Source organism: Herpailurus yagouaroundi, unplaced genomic scaffold, assembly GCF_014898765.1.
Source record: "Herpailurus yagouaroundi ecotype Mexico unplaced genomic scaffold, PumYag 28, whole genome shotgun sequence".
NCBI lineage: Eukaryota > Metazoa > Chordata > Mammalia > Carnivora > Felidae > Herpailurus > Herpailurus yagouaroundi.
This window is the reverse complement of record NW_024412376.1, coordinates 135,989,048-136,004,945: the sequence shown is the minus strand read 5'-3', so window position 1 is coordinate 136,004,945 and position 15,898 is coordinate 135,989,048. Positions and strand designations below refer to the sequence as shown.

At 36.4% G+C, this 15,898-nt stretch overlaps 1 protein-coding gene across 10 annotated transcripts in view; it reads left to right on the top strand.

The window, feature by feature from the left end:
• KLHL5 (kelch like family member 5) overlaps positions 1 to 15,898 on the top strand; it is a 106,490-nt gene that overhangs the window by 9,844 nt on the left and 80,748 nt on the right. For 2 of the 10 annotated variants that reach the window (XM_040485578.1, XM_040485590.1), the window contains exons 1-3: positions 69 to 166; positions 13,484 to 13,957; positions 15,061 to 15,159. The exons of 3 other annotated variants lie outside the window; for them this stretch is intronic. In XM_040485578.1, the coding sequence (XP_040341512.1) occupies positions 13,578 to 13,957; positions 15,061 to 15,159 (479 nt within the window). In that variant the 5' untranslated portion in view covers positions 69 to 166; positions 13,484 to 13,577. Of the gene's footprint in view, positions 1 to 68; positions 178 to 13,483; positions 13,958 to 15,060; positions 15,160 to 15,898 lie in introns of those variants that run through there. 5 more of the 10 variants (XM_040485588.1, XM_040485609.1, XM_040485599.1 and 2 more) reach the window with 5 other exon arrangements.

Below are 15,898 nucleotides of genomic sequence, written 5' to 3'. Positions count from 1 at the left end.
CAGCAAAGTTTCCTTGCATTCTTTACCTATGCAATATCTCTTTTCTTTCTGGTTGCAAGTATCCATAGCTTCACCTCAGCAGATGGCTGAAGGAATGGACTATGGGGAGGTAGGATATGTTACCTGGAAGATGGGCTCCCCAGAAAAGGAATAACAACAAAGAAAGGTGAGTACAAGGTGTGTATTTTATTTGTCAGGGATATATGTTAGTCTAAAAGAACAGACAGAGGGGAGGGGCTGGGGTACCGATTGTAAAACATCTACAGTGTCATTCTGAGATGTCCTTTTACTGCCGTGCAAGTGTATGGGTCTTTTTAGGTTCAGCTGAACAGTCAGAAATCTACCATAGGTGTGTTTACTTAGAAGGACATCAGACAGGAACCACAGCTTTCAAGCAAGACAGCATCCAGTGTCCCTCACCTGTGGTTGTGATCCTCACAGCAGTCCATGTAAGCAGTTCCCGTAGCCATCTGGGAGTCCCTGCTCCAAGTGAAAGCTGAAGGAGAGAAAGCTCGCAACAGGTGGACGTAGGTGGCTGCCTTGGTTTTAAACATCTCGGGTCTCACAGGAAACGATGTGCCACACCACTCCATAGACTTAGTTTCCAGGGTCCCCATGAGGGATACGCCAATTACAAGAGCTGTCACACTCAGGGAGGTCAAAGCTATGGCTACCTGTGAGGTATTTATAGTTTATTTGTAGTTCCTCTGAGTTCAGGTGCAAATTTACTCATCATTTTTACTATAAGCAGTGTTGCCTAGTGACATAGTTGGCATACCTGTGTTTATCAGATCACCAGGGAACAGAGCTAAGAGAGTTAACTGAAGGCTAAATGGAGAAGGGAAAAAAATTTAACTCCACTCACACTTGAATTATCTGCAGTATCTTCCATAGTCCTTTTCATTTGGGAAATATTGCAATAATACTCATTTTGCTTCCTTTGATGTAGTGTGTTTTAGCTCTTATGACAGAAAAAGTGTGAAATAGGAAGAGAGGTTGAGAGGAAGGTAAGGCTGGAAAGGTAGCAAGAACTACTAGATTGTTAGAAACACTGGTTTCCATTGTAAAGATCTTGGCTTTTATTGTTCTTGTAGGTGATCGAGAACAAGTTTTAAGTAAAAGTAAGATGTTCAAGAATTAGATTTTGGGAGGTTACTTTGGCTATAGTATGGAAAGTAGATGAGGAAATTTAGACTTGAGTCTGGTTGGTTCACTTTTTCTTAATATATACCTGTCTTTGGGGCGATAGTTCTCTGATAAGTAGAAAGAAGAAATACCCAATTCTCCTGCTCCATAGTCGTTTAGAATTGGTGGACAGATTCAGCATGGTGCTTTGGAAGGGCCTGAACCAATTTGTCCTACCCCCCTGCCCCACAGAGATGGGGAGTTGGGGAGGACTGTTCTGAACTGCCTCCTAGCAATGTTGTTAAGAATAATTCTAGCCTCCACTGGTCTCCACTGCTTGCCATTTGACTCACTTACATAACTCATTTTGCTTTTTGCTGGAACTGAATTACAGAATGATTGAATTCGAGAATAATAGAATGAATTGGTGGCTTCTTTTTAAGGTCTAGTTGTAGGGCAAGCCAGGGAGTTTCTTTATAATGGTGAACTGGTGTAACATTTGTATTGATTAACTATTTCTAATTACAAGCAGCTGAGAAACAGTGCTTCACGTTTTTCTCTGTTGCTTACATTGCCCTTTACTACCCTTTCCTTACCCAGCTTTCACTGTTCCAGCTAATATACCATCTATAAAATCTGATTGGTTCTGCAGCAGAATCAGCTGGATCTGTGATTGGCTCATTATGTATACACAGAACCCAGCCAATTTTGTTTTATTATATTTGTGTCTAGAGAGTACTGATTGATTACTTTATTTCCCTCCATCACCATAAAGCTACATAGAAGATAGAAATGCTGAATTTGGTTCAGGTCAGTAAAAGACAAAATGATGGTTATCCAGATTATTACTTTTTATGGCACATAAGACAGTTGGGTGTCTCAGCACATGCCAACCATGAAGGATCAAGCCGGAGTTTATTGGTGGTTTGCCATTACCTTTATAGTATTATAGCTTTCATCCTTGTGCTGCAGCAAATATATACCTAAATTTATAAAATCCAAGAGTGAGTGGCAAGGAAATCTTTTCTACCTGTCATCAAGTTAAAGGGCTATTTAAAAAAAATTTTTTTTAATGTTTGTTTTTGAGAGAGAGACAGAGACAGAGTGCAAGCAGGGAAGGGGCAGAGAGAGAGGGAGACACAGAATCTGAGGTAGGCTCCAGGCTCTGAGCTGTCAGCAGAGAGCCTGACTCGGGGCTCAAACTCTAAACTCATGAGAACGGTGAGATCATGACCTGAGGCGAAGTCAGGTGCCCAACCAACTGAGCCACCCAGATGCCCCTAAAGGACTGTTTTTTAAAAGAGAAAGAGTGAGCCAGGGAGGGGCAGAAAGCAAGGGAGACAGAGTATCCAAAGCAGGCTCTGTGGCGACAGCAGAGAGTCTGACATGGGGCTCAAACTCACAAACCATGAGATCATGACCTGAGTCAAAGTTGGATGCTTAACCAACTGAGCTCACCCTAAAGGGCTATTTTTAAAAGGAAATGTTTTGCTACAATTATACTATGGTCTTCATAGTATCAACTGTGATAACTTTTATAGATGAGTGTGGGGATAAAAACACCATATAATGTTAATTTAACTGATTTTTAGAATGTTGCTTTCTTTACTACCAGTTATTAGTACCAATAAGCAGTTGAAAGATGAAAAGGTACTTTTGATATATATTAATGTGGGTCCACATATTGTCCTATAAGAATTTGTGACAGAAACTGGGAAGGAGTCGAGTGGGGAGAAATCTGGGAGGCTCTTGTGCTTCAGGAATTAAAGACCACTTGGGCATTTAATTGCAATTATGATAAACAGTATTTTGTTATATTAGAAGTGATACGTTCTTTAAGGACTGTTTGGTTTTTTTTCTCTTTTTGTGCCTTATTTGCTTTTAGTTTGGTCACGTCTTACTGGTAAAGAATTTAAGTCCACTCTACTCCTCCTTGATATCTAACCTGCAAATCAACTATACTCTGAATTTGCTTCCTGATTTGGACAATGGGGGGAAATACCTACTCTGCCTTCTCACAAAGTAGTTATGAGTTCCAGATGAGAATATTTCATAAGCAAGCAGCAATGTGGCATATTTGAAAGTATCTGGTCTTTGTACTCACATTGAACCCTGCTACCCACATATCTTATAACCTCACTTGACTTCAGCGTCCTCATGTGTAAGGGGAGAAAGGAATGACCTATTTGCCAGAGTGTTTGAGACAACTAAAGCCCCATTCAATGTACAGTACTTCACATATTATCACGCACACTTACACACTTAGGAAATAGTAGCTGCTATTAGAAATCTAGATCCTTACTCAATACTTGCATATGTTACTTACCTAATCTGATTTAACTAAAACACACACATGTACACACACACAAAACTGAAAACCAAAGAGGTGATTTGCCTAAATTATACAGCTAGCTGGTGAGTGGCTTAGTTATTGACTCAGGCTTTCTGCTATATCACTTAGGCTTATCATTAAGAAGTAATAAGGCGGGAAAATAACAACAGAAGCACCCTCAACTAGCTACCTCTGAACTGACTCATAGCTTTAACCCAATGCACCCTCTTCCCTCTGTCAATTGTACTTACTGATCCCCAGGGCCAATTAAACACTCTTGGCTAAATAGAATGCCCTACAGTAGGGCACAACTCCGCACAACTCTGTGCTTACCTCTTGAGTTGGATACTCACCAAAAGTTGGTTGTGTTTATTCACAAACCCATTTTTAACAGTTATGCTTGTTTTAATAATTATGAAACATTTGTAAACATGTTAATTAATGAGGGTAAAGAAAAAAGTCATTCTTTGAAAATTAAGTTGAATGCTCTGGGAGATCTTAATGTAAATGAGTTCTTAACAGGTGGGCTATCAAATTTGACGAAGGCTGGAAAACTGTAAAATGACTGGGTAGGGGTGAGGGAGGGTGTGTGTGTCTGTTGGAGATCATCAAAGTCTAAAGCAGTGCCTGTCAAAGTTCATGGGCCAGCTAACTGGTTTTAGACTATTAGTAATTCTCAAGGAAATGAGCTCATACTGAAATGTAAATTAGACACATCACTAAGCACACTGTTTTGTTCAGCTGACATTTTTTTCATGGTAACACTTTCTGCTAGAAGGAAGTACATTAATTTCATTATGGCAGAAGCTTTTTATCTCAAGGTGGACGGACCACTGGTCTAATAGATTCTGTATTTGTATTATTTTTGAAGTGCTTTTAAGTTTTCCATTTATAGAAATCATAAATGGAAATCATGGATGTTGGGTCATTGTGGACATGGCTTATACAAGAAAGAGGACACAAACTCAGCAGGGGGCCCACGTAAAATGTACGCATTAACCCTATACGAAAAGATTTGTGAATGAATGTACATGTATGTGTTTCAGTTAAAATCTTTAAGGACATGTGAGTATAATTTTTACAGTTACTGACTTTTTCATTTAATGGACCAATTATGAGGTTTCATCTGACAAGGGGCTTTTAGAGAGGTCCAGCTAGATTGAAAATTTTGCTTTGACCTTAGTACCCTATGCCTGCCTCTATGTCTGTATCATGCTGTATGGAACTCTTAAAATTGAATGTCAGTTCTTGTATTTTAAGTGTCTCAAAAGTCATGGCTCTTTCTGTAACCTTAATAGAGTTTCCAGTCTAGGGAAGAAGTTATCTGAGCAAGTAGTTTGGGATAATGTATGATCATTTAGCAAGGAGACATAATTTAGTTTAAAGGTTAAAATTTACCTCACACATTTTTTTCACCTTGATCTTATATATGTTACAGAGTGCTTTTAGGGTACACAAAGAAGTAAAATTTCTATATTAGATGGCTTTTGCCATGAAGCACCTTCAGTTTTCCATATATATCAGAGTTCTCAACTGCTGACCTTTTGGTTCACCATGTAGTTTACAAAGCTAAATCTCTTGGTTTGTTACAGCTGAATTTAAATCCAATATTCATCTTTAATTTGTTGATTAAAGCAGAAATATTACCCAATTATTTTTAACAACGTGAAAGATTTAACACTGTACCAGAAACCTTATTTTGGATTTCGGATTATATTCTAACGTTCTTCTTTTCATTACAAAAGAAATTTTGATGCCGTGTGTGTAACTAGTAGAAAGAATGAAAAGATAACAAGTGTTAACAGCCCAGGACCCCTCTATCCACACTCTAAATTTCTAATTTCCTAAATAGATTGATACTGAAGTATAAGCTGGATAAGACTCCAGACCCCTATTTCCAATACTTAATTAAAACCAAATTTATCTGAAGCTACACTCAATCCTCCTGAAGCTGTAGCCTTCTTACTTCCTTTTCTATGTCGATGTTACCCTACTTCTTCCAGTCACCCAAGTTTGAAAATGCTATCATCTTGGACTGCTTCCTTTCCATTTGCCACAGAGCTTCTATGAGGCCTGTCTCTGTAATATCTTTAATGTCCATCCCCCTTTCAGATCTCCTTGCCTCCAGCCATGGTTAAGCTGTACCTCTTACCTTGAAGAGCTTTCTAACTGGTCTCTCTCCTGATGGTGCCTTCCCTCACAAATCCATTCTTCACCGTTGCCAAATTTTTTTGAAGCATACATCTAAATGGACTCAAGAACCTCATCCCCTCCCACATAAAGGACATATTTATTTCTTGATAATTCAGTAAGTGTTTCATTCAAAACCCTCTTCTGCTAGATTTTCAGATCTTTCCAATCAAGGTCTGGGTCATTAATTTATTCATTTATTCTTTGATTTAAATTTAGTAAAATTTGAATGCCATGCACTGTACAAGTTGTTAGGGATATGGTGGTCCCTGCCCTGAAAGATTTTATTTTCTGTGTTCTTATCTTTAAGTTTTTTCTGCATATAGCACAGAGATGTGTTGAATTTACATAAGTAGGATTTTGTTTTTACATTTATAATAATGACTTTTTTTTTTTATAATAATGACTTTTTATGGAGTTGGAGAAGAGGTACAGAATACCTGACATATTTCTGAAATTAAAGTTTAAATTTCACATCTTTTCTAATATGTGTAAATAATTAACTATTTTCTGCCATCATTTTTAAGTGTTAGTGGAATTATATTAGTTTTCAGATAATTAAGCCAAATTCTGATAAAAGACCTAATTTGACTAAGTTTAAAGTCTATCCTAGAACATCAAACTTTAAAGTGTTCTTTGAAATCATATGTTGTAACTCTTTATAGTTGAGGGAAAACTTGGGAAGGTGAAATGCTGCTGGGCTAGTACAGTGAAATTAATTCCTGAAGTGTTTTATGCGATCTATATTACACACTTAAAACTATAGGAATAGATTTATTACAATTGATTGCTCATAGAGCAAAGCTGTTGTCTTAAAAACTATGTAGAGAGGTTTGTATAATAATGATTACCCATATAACTCGGTTACTCAATAGCTGTGATTTTTATTGAGTGAAGCCATGCCTTTAAAAGTCACACTGTTGAAGTGAGCTTGTCTGCAGTCTATCTTAATGGCATTTCAGTATTGCTATTATAATACTGAATAGAGTCATCTTTTGAATTCACAAACTAACATTTGAGCAGATTTGAAGCAGAAATTGCATGTGGATTTTTTAATTACATTTTGAAAAATGTCATAATTGAGACTTTTCTACTTTAAGTAGCGTGAGCTGCATCTCCAGTTTAAGGAAAGGCAACTTCTTAAGAGAGAGGTACAGAATAGAATTTGATGATCAGTTTGAAGAAAATGTTGGTCACTCTAAAAAGACATCTATTTAGCCATTAGATTTCAAAGTGATAAAAAATTTCTTATGCCTAAAGAGTGAAATAGAAAAAGGCAACACTTAGGGTAATGTATTATATATTACGGTTTTTTTTCTTAAGTTGAAAAAATACTGAAAAGATTTTGTCACCAGAGATAAATGTTTTTTAATGTATTTTTAAGTTTATTTATTTATTTTGAGAGAGAGAGAGATGTAGGAGGGGCAGAGAGAGAGGGAGAGAGAGAATCCCAAGCAGGCTTCACACTGTCATAACAGAGCCCAATGCAGGGCTTGAACTCACGAACCATTAGATCATGACCTGAGCCAAAATCCAGAGTGGGACACTCAACTGACTGAGCCACCAGGTGCCCCTCTAATATTTTTTAAATTAGATTCTTTATAATTTCAAAAATGTATATATTTTTATTATTGCTCTTGTAATTGTTCGATACATTCAGTCATTAGAGAAGTATTTATAGAGCACCTACTGTCTGCCAGCCACCATACTAAGTTATAAGGTTGTAGTGATTAACCAAAGCTTTACTATAGCTTACTTTGTAGTGAGGATAAAGACAATAAGTAAGGAAATAAACAGCTAGTATGCAAGGCAATGATAGGTGCTATAAAAAAAAATTTAAGGAGTTGGGGTACAGAGAATAGGAAGGGATCTAATTGATATGGAGTAGTCCAGGCAGACCATTTTAATAATTTAGCAATGTAATGACTTTTAATACGTATTGATCTTGTGAGAATAATTACTTTAAGAAGTACTCCTCAACCGAGCTGGGTAAGTTTTTGAGCAAAACAGTTATATATTGTTTGGCAAAAGCTGATGAAACAGAAGAAAAGGTGTTATGTAAATATTAAATTTCATGCCACTAAAGCGTTAACTCTTAAGCTAACTACACATTTTTTTTTTCCTCCAAAATTTTTTCTCAACGTTTCTTATTTATATTTGGGACAGAGAGAGACAGAGCATGAACGGGGGAGGGGCAGAGAGAGAGGGAGACACAGAATCGGAAACAGGCTCCAGGCTCCGAGCCATCAGCCCAGAGCCCGACGCGGGGCTCGAACTCACGGACCGCGAGATCATGACCTGGCTGAAGTCGGCCGCCCAACCGACTGCGCCACCCAGGCGCCCCTACACATTTTTTATAAAGAAAGTATTTGGCCCAAGAATTGAATTAAAGCTGGGAAATAATTTCCATAAAGCTCTTTCTAACATGGGCACTATAACAAGCTACTGTATCAATAGATAATTTTTTAATGTTTTTTGTTAGAATGAAGATTTTTCTCCAAAGTGCCCATGCTTAGACAAGCTTCACCTTAGGCAAAATTATTAAATAGAGATCTAGCTGTAAGGGATTTTGAGCAAATTCTATCTTTGAAGACTATTTTCCAACTTTGCTTGCCTAAATTCTCTCCATTTGTCAGCATTTCCCTTATTCAACTTGACATTTAAAATTTTTGTAGCCATATTAGTGTTTTTAACTCTTTATTTAAATATTCTATTTTATTATAACTTATTTTATCCTCTTTCTGAATTCTGATTTGTTTTTTCTTTGGTTAAATTTGCTAGAAGTAAGAGAAAATACTGGCAAATGTTTTTAGGAGCTGGATCTTTATTCTGTCATTTTATTTCTTAATTCTTCAGTGTCTCCTCTAATCTTTATTATTTCATGATTCCTTTTAGAGGGCTGATTTGATTTTCATCTTGAGTAGATTGCTTAATGCATATCTATCCTTTTAAATAATCGATGCATTTAGAAAGTTATAAATCTTACAACAGAGGAAGTATCCCTCCTCCTATGACTAAGCCATCTGCTGCACTCAGGTGCCATTCTTTTCCTTTTATCAGAGTCTTCACTGTTTTTTGCTCCAGTGATTCTCCTTATAGTCATCAGTCTCTTCTTCCTACTGGATCATTCTTATCATTCCAATATGCTTTATATTTTTAAAAAGCAACAAATAAAGAAGTAAGCAAAGCCATTACGTTGATCCTTCACCTCTTCCAGCTACAATCCCATTATACAGCCTCACTGTTCAAATTTTCTTTTTTTTTTTTTTAAGTTTACTTATTTATTTATTTTGAGAGAGAGAGAACGAGCAGGGGAGGGGCAAAGAGAGAGAATCCCAAGCAAGTTCTGCACTGTCAGCACAGAGCCCTACACAGGGCTCGAACTTAACAAATTGTGAGATCATGACCTGAGCTGAAATCAAGAGTTGGTTGCTTAACCGATTGAGCCAACCAGGTGCCCCACTGTTCAGATTTTCTGAATGAGTTGTCTATACATGTCTTCTCTTACTCCTCTCATACTCCGTTAACCTTCAACCCGCCACAGGCTGGCTTTGGTCCCCACTCCTTTACTGAGACTCCTCCTATCTTATTTGGCAAATTTTTTATGTTGCCCACTCCAGTGGACATATTTCTTTGCATATAATACTTGACCTCTTATTTGACATTGTGACCATGCCTTTTGCCATGAAATACCTTTATCTTTTGACTTGCCTGACACCAGACCCTGTAGATTTTCTTCTTCTTCGTTGGTTATTCCTTTTCAGTCTCCTTTAGTGGCTTCTCCACTACTAGACTTCTGTTAGAGGTTTTGGAGCTTGGATCAGAGTTCCAGAAACATTTATCCAACTATCTGACGTCTCCACTTAGATGTCTCAAAGTACCTCTAACTTAACATAATGAAAAATGAACACCAATTTTTAAAATATAACTAATGTAGAAGTGTGATAAGATGACTAGATACAAGATAAATGTACTCAATACTTTTGTTATAATTGCAATAACCATGTGGAAATGGAACTAGAAATAAAATATTGCATTTACTACAGTGACAAGAAGAAAGAAAAGAACATGATAAAAAGTTTTGTAAGAAAGGCACAGAACCTATAGTCAAAAGATTTCAAAATCTTATTGGTGAGCATGAGCTCTGAACAAACTAAACAGCATATATGCTTAGATGTGAAGCCTTAATATCATAAAATGCCAATCATTTCAAAATTAATACACAAATTTAATGCAATTTCAATTAGAATCTCAATAGGGTTGGGGCTTTTTGTTGAGAAAAGGATTGGGTAGAATTACTTTAAAGTATATAGAGAAGGGTAAATATCTAAAATTAGCTTTAAAAATTATTCTAAAAGGATATATGTGGAGATAGGAACTTGCTTTAATGGATATTAGACATCTTATAGGTAGACTATAATTAAGACACTCTACTATTGGCATAGAAGTAGACAGTAGGGTCACCTGGGTGTCTCAGTCTTAAGCATCCAGCTCTTGATTTTGGTGGGATCTCGTGATCTCATGGTTGGTGGGATCGAGCCCCACATTGGGCTCTGCTGACAGCATGGAGCCTGTTTGGGATTCTCTCCCTCTCTTTCTGCCCTTTCCCTGTGCTCGCTCTCTCTCTCTCTCTCTCTCTGTCTCAAAATAAATAAGCATTAAAAAAATAAACAAATAGAACAATTAGCATCCCCAAATTGATCTCTGTATATGTGAGATGCTAATTAATAACAAAAGTAATACCTCAATTCAGTGGAAAAGGGTGGTTTACATTAAAATTATATGGATAATAGAAGACTCATATTAGAAACAAAGAGCGCCAATAAATTAAAAAGATCAAGAGACAAAGGCCCTTTCACAAAAGGATGTCCAAATGCCCAGTAAATACAAAAAGTTACCCAATAACATTAATAACGAGAAATGTAAAGTAAAATCAAATGGGATTTCACTACACACCCATCAGTATGACTAACATTAAAGACTGACAATCCCAGTGTTTATGGAGTAACTGGAATCCTCATATGGTTGTAGGAGTGTAAATCAATAATAATCAAAGTTGAACATACGCATACCTTATGATATAGCAGTTTTGTTTCTGTATATATATACTCAATAGGAATGCATATACATGTGCACCAGATAACATGGACAGGAGTGTTCGTAGCAGGATTACTTCTAAAAATCTAAAACTAGAAACAACTAAAATGAGCAATAGAATGCATTTTTTTGCTTGTATGTTTATATAGTGAAATACTGTATAGCTATAAAAACCAACTATCAGCTGCTACAGGCAGCAACACAGATGAATTTCAAAACAATGGAGAGAAAAGAATTCTTTTATGTAAAGCTGAATGGAGATGATGCAAGATGCTTATGCACTACTGCAGTGGCATTTCTCCATTATGAGGGTCTGTACCATGAACTGCAAGATGTTTGCCATTTTCACCCATTTCATGTCTGTAGCACTCTGTGGTCATCAAACAACTACAAATTTCCCCCTGCCCCCGCGACTTCCAGAATCCCTTTTTGGGGGTGTAGGAGTGGAGGGTTGGTGCTACCTCTGTTGAGAACCACAAAGCTAGAGTAATTGGAGGAGCCTCTTGGGGCAGTAGTGCCTGTGCTAACCTCAAAAGATGAGTAAGATCTTAATGTTTATGTATTTATTTTGAGAGAGAGAACGAGAGCAAGGTAGGGGCAGAGGGAGGGGGAGAGAGAGAGAATCCCAGGCAAGCCCCGTGCTGGCAGCACGGAGCCTGACGTGGGGCTCGAACTCATGAGCTTTGAGATCATGACCTGAGCCAAAATTAAGAGTCAGTTGCTTAACCAACTGACCCACCCAGACACCCCAGGATGAGTAATATCTTAAAACCAGAGACCTTGGGACACAAACAGCATATAGAAGAGGGAGCAACATAATGTAGACTCTATCTCAACCAAAGAAGCAATGTGTCCTTGTTGGAAAATGGTTAGAAATAAAGGTGGATAGAGTGGAGTTATGACAGGTGAGCAGACAGAGAAAGTCATTTTACTCTCGAATGCATCCTTCATGCTACTGCCAAATTAATTTTTTAAAACAGTGCCCCACTCAACGGTCCACTTGTTATTGCCTATGAGCCTTTACACCTTTGCTTTGTGCTCAAGGCGTTTTATCTCATCGTATTCATTCCAATTTATGTCTTTTTGCTCCTTAAAATTAATTAGGTATGTCTGGCTGGCTGGTCCATTGCTGTTTTTCCCCCTTTCTTTGTCAATATGCTCACTTCATGTTTTTATTAAGATCTTCCTTCTTTAATAAAATCTATCCCCATTCTGTCTATATAGCTTACTATCCCTAGAGGCTTTCTCCCTAATGAAACTGGCCCATGCCACTCCACACCATCCTGATACCTCCTTTCTGTTTCTTACAGTATTTATGGTTTGTTCTACCATATTGAGCACAAAATTGTAGATAGCTTTTCATGCCTCTCATTCTTGTTTCTCTGAATAATTTTTATTCTTCTCGAGAGCTGTGTGAGGTTAAGATCTATACCTCCCAGTATTGTTGTAAGCCTCCAAAGCAGACTTTTTTTTTTCTGGTCAGTTGATAATAGGCATTTTCTTTCGAGTGAATAGCATTAGATGCTGAGCACCTTGAAAACTTAAATTCTCTATTTGTAGATCACAGTATATTAATATTGCAACATTGTAATGTTTCTTATATTTAAATTATCAAATGCTTTTTGTGTCAGTAACTTGATTGAGTTCTTTTTGAAGGTAGGAACCAAGATGTTATGCAACTGTGTCCTTCACAATGCTTAGTAGGGTGTCTGGCTCACGGTAACTATTCAGTATTTTAAATTTTGATTTTTTTATTTGCTTTATCAGCTTGCCTTAACTGTCACCATCTTCAGACTATTTTTCTGTTTTGCTAACAACAGAGGGCACCATTAGGGTACTTGTACAGCCAAGAAGTAATCCTGTCCCAGTCCTGGGTAGCTTTCTTGAACTACACTTTCCTCCTTCTAAGTGGTGTCATAGAAATTTGGAAACTATACTAAATTAAAGCAGCCCAATCCCAACTATAGGGCAATACTGGCTTCAAGTTGTTTTTTTGAAGAAAAGAGTAAGTACTGTCATATTTTGATCCTGTGTAGTTTTCAGACTTTTTCTTTCTCCTTTTTCCTATTCTTTGCTCAAATGAAATCCTATCCCAGATCTTACTGTATTAATTAAATACACTCCTTTCCTGAAGGAAGAAGATAGAAACTGAAAGCCACAAACTGGAGCCCCACCTTTTTATTCCTCCCCCTCCCTTCCCCCAAAAAAGCACAGCTTAAAAGTCATTATTACTCATCTAATTAAACATGCTTTTTAAAAATGATTATTTTGTGATATCTCATTTAGGAATTTAGTATAAAAATAGAAACATTTTAGTTTTACAGTGATTTTTATGTACAAAGGAAAATGCTCTGGAATAAATTCCTTGTTGTAGCAATGAAAGAGTTAATACACTAAGCAGCAGAGACTGAGATATTGCAACGGGATAGTGCTTTCAGTTTCTGTCACTTGTGGTTTAAGAAAAGAGGGGGGTGTTCTGCATTTGAAAGGACTTTAATGAATGCTGTCAGTGTTTGTGAGAGCTAATGGTCAGTATGGGAAAGGAGAAAGGGGGAAAGTGCTCTAGCTGCTTCAGGATAGGTGGATGAGAGTTTGCTCTGATTGAATGGAATGTTCCACCGTGTTTCATCGTTATTCATTCTCCTTTGTTCTTTATATTCCGCTATAGTCGTATAAAAGTTAATGTAGATATATATGTGAATGTGATTTATTTCCTTTCAATCTGTTTATTGTGCACAGCAGGGCATAGACTTCTCTTGTCTTGGTTGGATGCACAAATCTGTGTGCAGTGCTTTTTGCCCGTTGCCTAGACGATCACTTGGTTTCTCTGAGGATGTCTGGTTCTCGTAAAGAGTTTGATGTGAAGCAGATTTTGAAAATCAGATGGAGGTGGTTTAGCCATCAAGCATCATCTAATTCTACAGTTGACAGCCAGCAGGGAGAATTTTGGAATCGAGGACAGACTGGAGCAAACGGTGGGAGAAAGTTTTTAGATCCATGTAGCCTACAATTGCCTTTGGCTTCAATTGGTTACCGAAGGTCCAGCCAACTGGATTTTCAGAATTCACCTTCTTGGCCAATGGCATCCACCTCTGAAGTCCCTGCATTTGAGTTTACAGCAGAAGATTGTGGCGGTGCACACTGGCTGGATAGACCAGAAGTGGATGATGGCACTAGTGAAGAAGAAAATGAATCTGATTCCAGTTCATGCAGGTTGATTATTTTCTTACTGTTAGAAATGGGGTATGGGGGTATATTCTCTATAGTATTAATAATTTAGTGTTATTATTTATGTATGAAATCTATATAGCACTGCATGTATACACATAATACCTTGGTATGCATATATGGTACTTTTCCAGGGTTTATTAACATGTTCTAATACTAATTTCAATTCTGTAAATTATAAAGACAACAAGTAGCATTCATTTTGAAATATCTTGTGTTCCATATATAGATAGCATTCTGCCTGGAAAGTAATATATAGTAGCAATTTTATGCATCATTGCCTTGTAGTTTGCTTCATTCATTTACCTTCTATAGTCATATGAAAACTGTAGGAGACATGACACTTTAGTTTGCAGCACATTAGTGAGTCATGTTTTAATTTTAATGAAAATGAAAGGATTTACAAGGAGATGCACATTGTAGTTGTCAGTAATTTTTTTACAGCATTGTAGTTACAATAATATTTTTCTTATGGTTATTTCTCTTTGTCCTGTCTATGTTGTAGCTCTCCAGACTAATACAGAAAATACAGTAACATGTCTCTTTCTAAGACGACAGCTACTAATTCCTGTTACCTTCACTTCACTGAAAATTGTGCTGTTTAGGGAAGTGAAGGGCATTCCTTCAGGAGAGTATAAGGGAACATAGAGGAGCTAGATGTGGTTAATGGGTGAAAGCAGAGGAAGAAGGGGAAGTGAGTTTGAGGAGAGAACATAAAGAATAAATCGGTGATTTCACAATGACTTCATTCATCTTCACCTTTGGAACCTGGCTTTATCTTTGAAATGAATTTTCTCATTAATCAGTTTAAACTACTACACTATATTATGTAATAAGTTATATCATGAAAATCATCTTTCTGATTCAGCTTCATTCAGGAATATTTCTAAATATTTAAAGGCTATTGTTTGTCTAATTTGATTACTGGATTCTTCTTTTAAAATTTCTTTCAGGTTTTGATAACACTTGTAATTTGTATGGTGATTATTGTCAATTATAGGCATCATAAGAGATGGAGACAAAATGAGTTCATATATTCAAGTATCTATTACTTGGGGATATTTACTGCCTTCTCTTCTAACCTTCAGAACATGGAATTCTGAACTGTGGTGTTGGAATAATAATAAATATAGACCAGTCATCTATAATCATTTGTATACTGGAGAGAGGGGCATATCTTTACATAGGTAACTAGTGTATTTAATTTTTAAACAATGTAATTAGTTTGTGATTTGGCATTATCTTAAGTGACACAAATAATATAGGAGACACAAATAATTTTAATATGGAGAGCAGTTTAGTGTGGTTTCATGCTTTGTATTTTCTTTGGAGACTTGTTGCCATAAAGAGAATAATAATGTATATAGTAAAAGGTTCACGGTGTATCATTTTTGTGGAAAACCAAAAAATAATCATCTTTCCATTTGAAAATCAATACACTGTATCAAGAATATTTTAACAAAATCAGAAAAACAAAGCATTTATTTATCACCATAAATTTAAAAAATCTTAACCTGTAACTACTACCTGGAGAGATTATACATATGTGAACATATACAATATATAAAGTTGGAAAGGTTATACGCACCTTGGTTGCTATAACTTACTTTCTTACAACAAAGGTTGTATGCATAACTAATGATTATTAAAATTAAGTTAATGTATTCTTTAGTATCCATATCAAAATATCATCTTAGTGGGATATTCATTATGAAAGAAAAAGGTTGCCTTTTTTTTTTAAGTGAAAGATTATGCAAATTCAAGAATATAAAATTGACATTTTTACTTACAGGGGATATAAAAGTAAGAAAATGGTATTTTAAAAAATCTAAATGTAGTTGCTTTAAAAATGCTAATCAAGAAGATTGAGAAAGTAAATAATAAGATGGGAGTAAATAATTTAATTTGCAGTGACCAAACTAATCC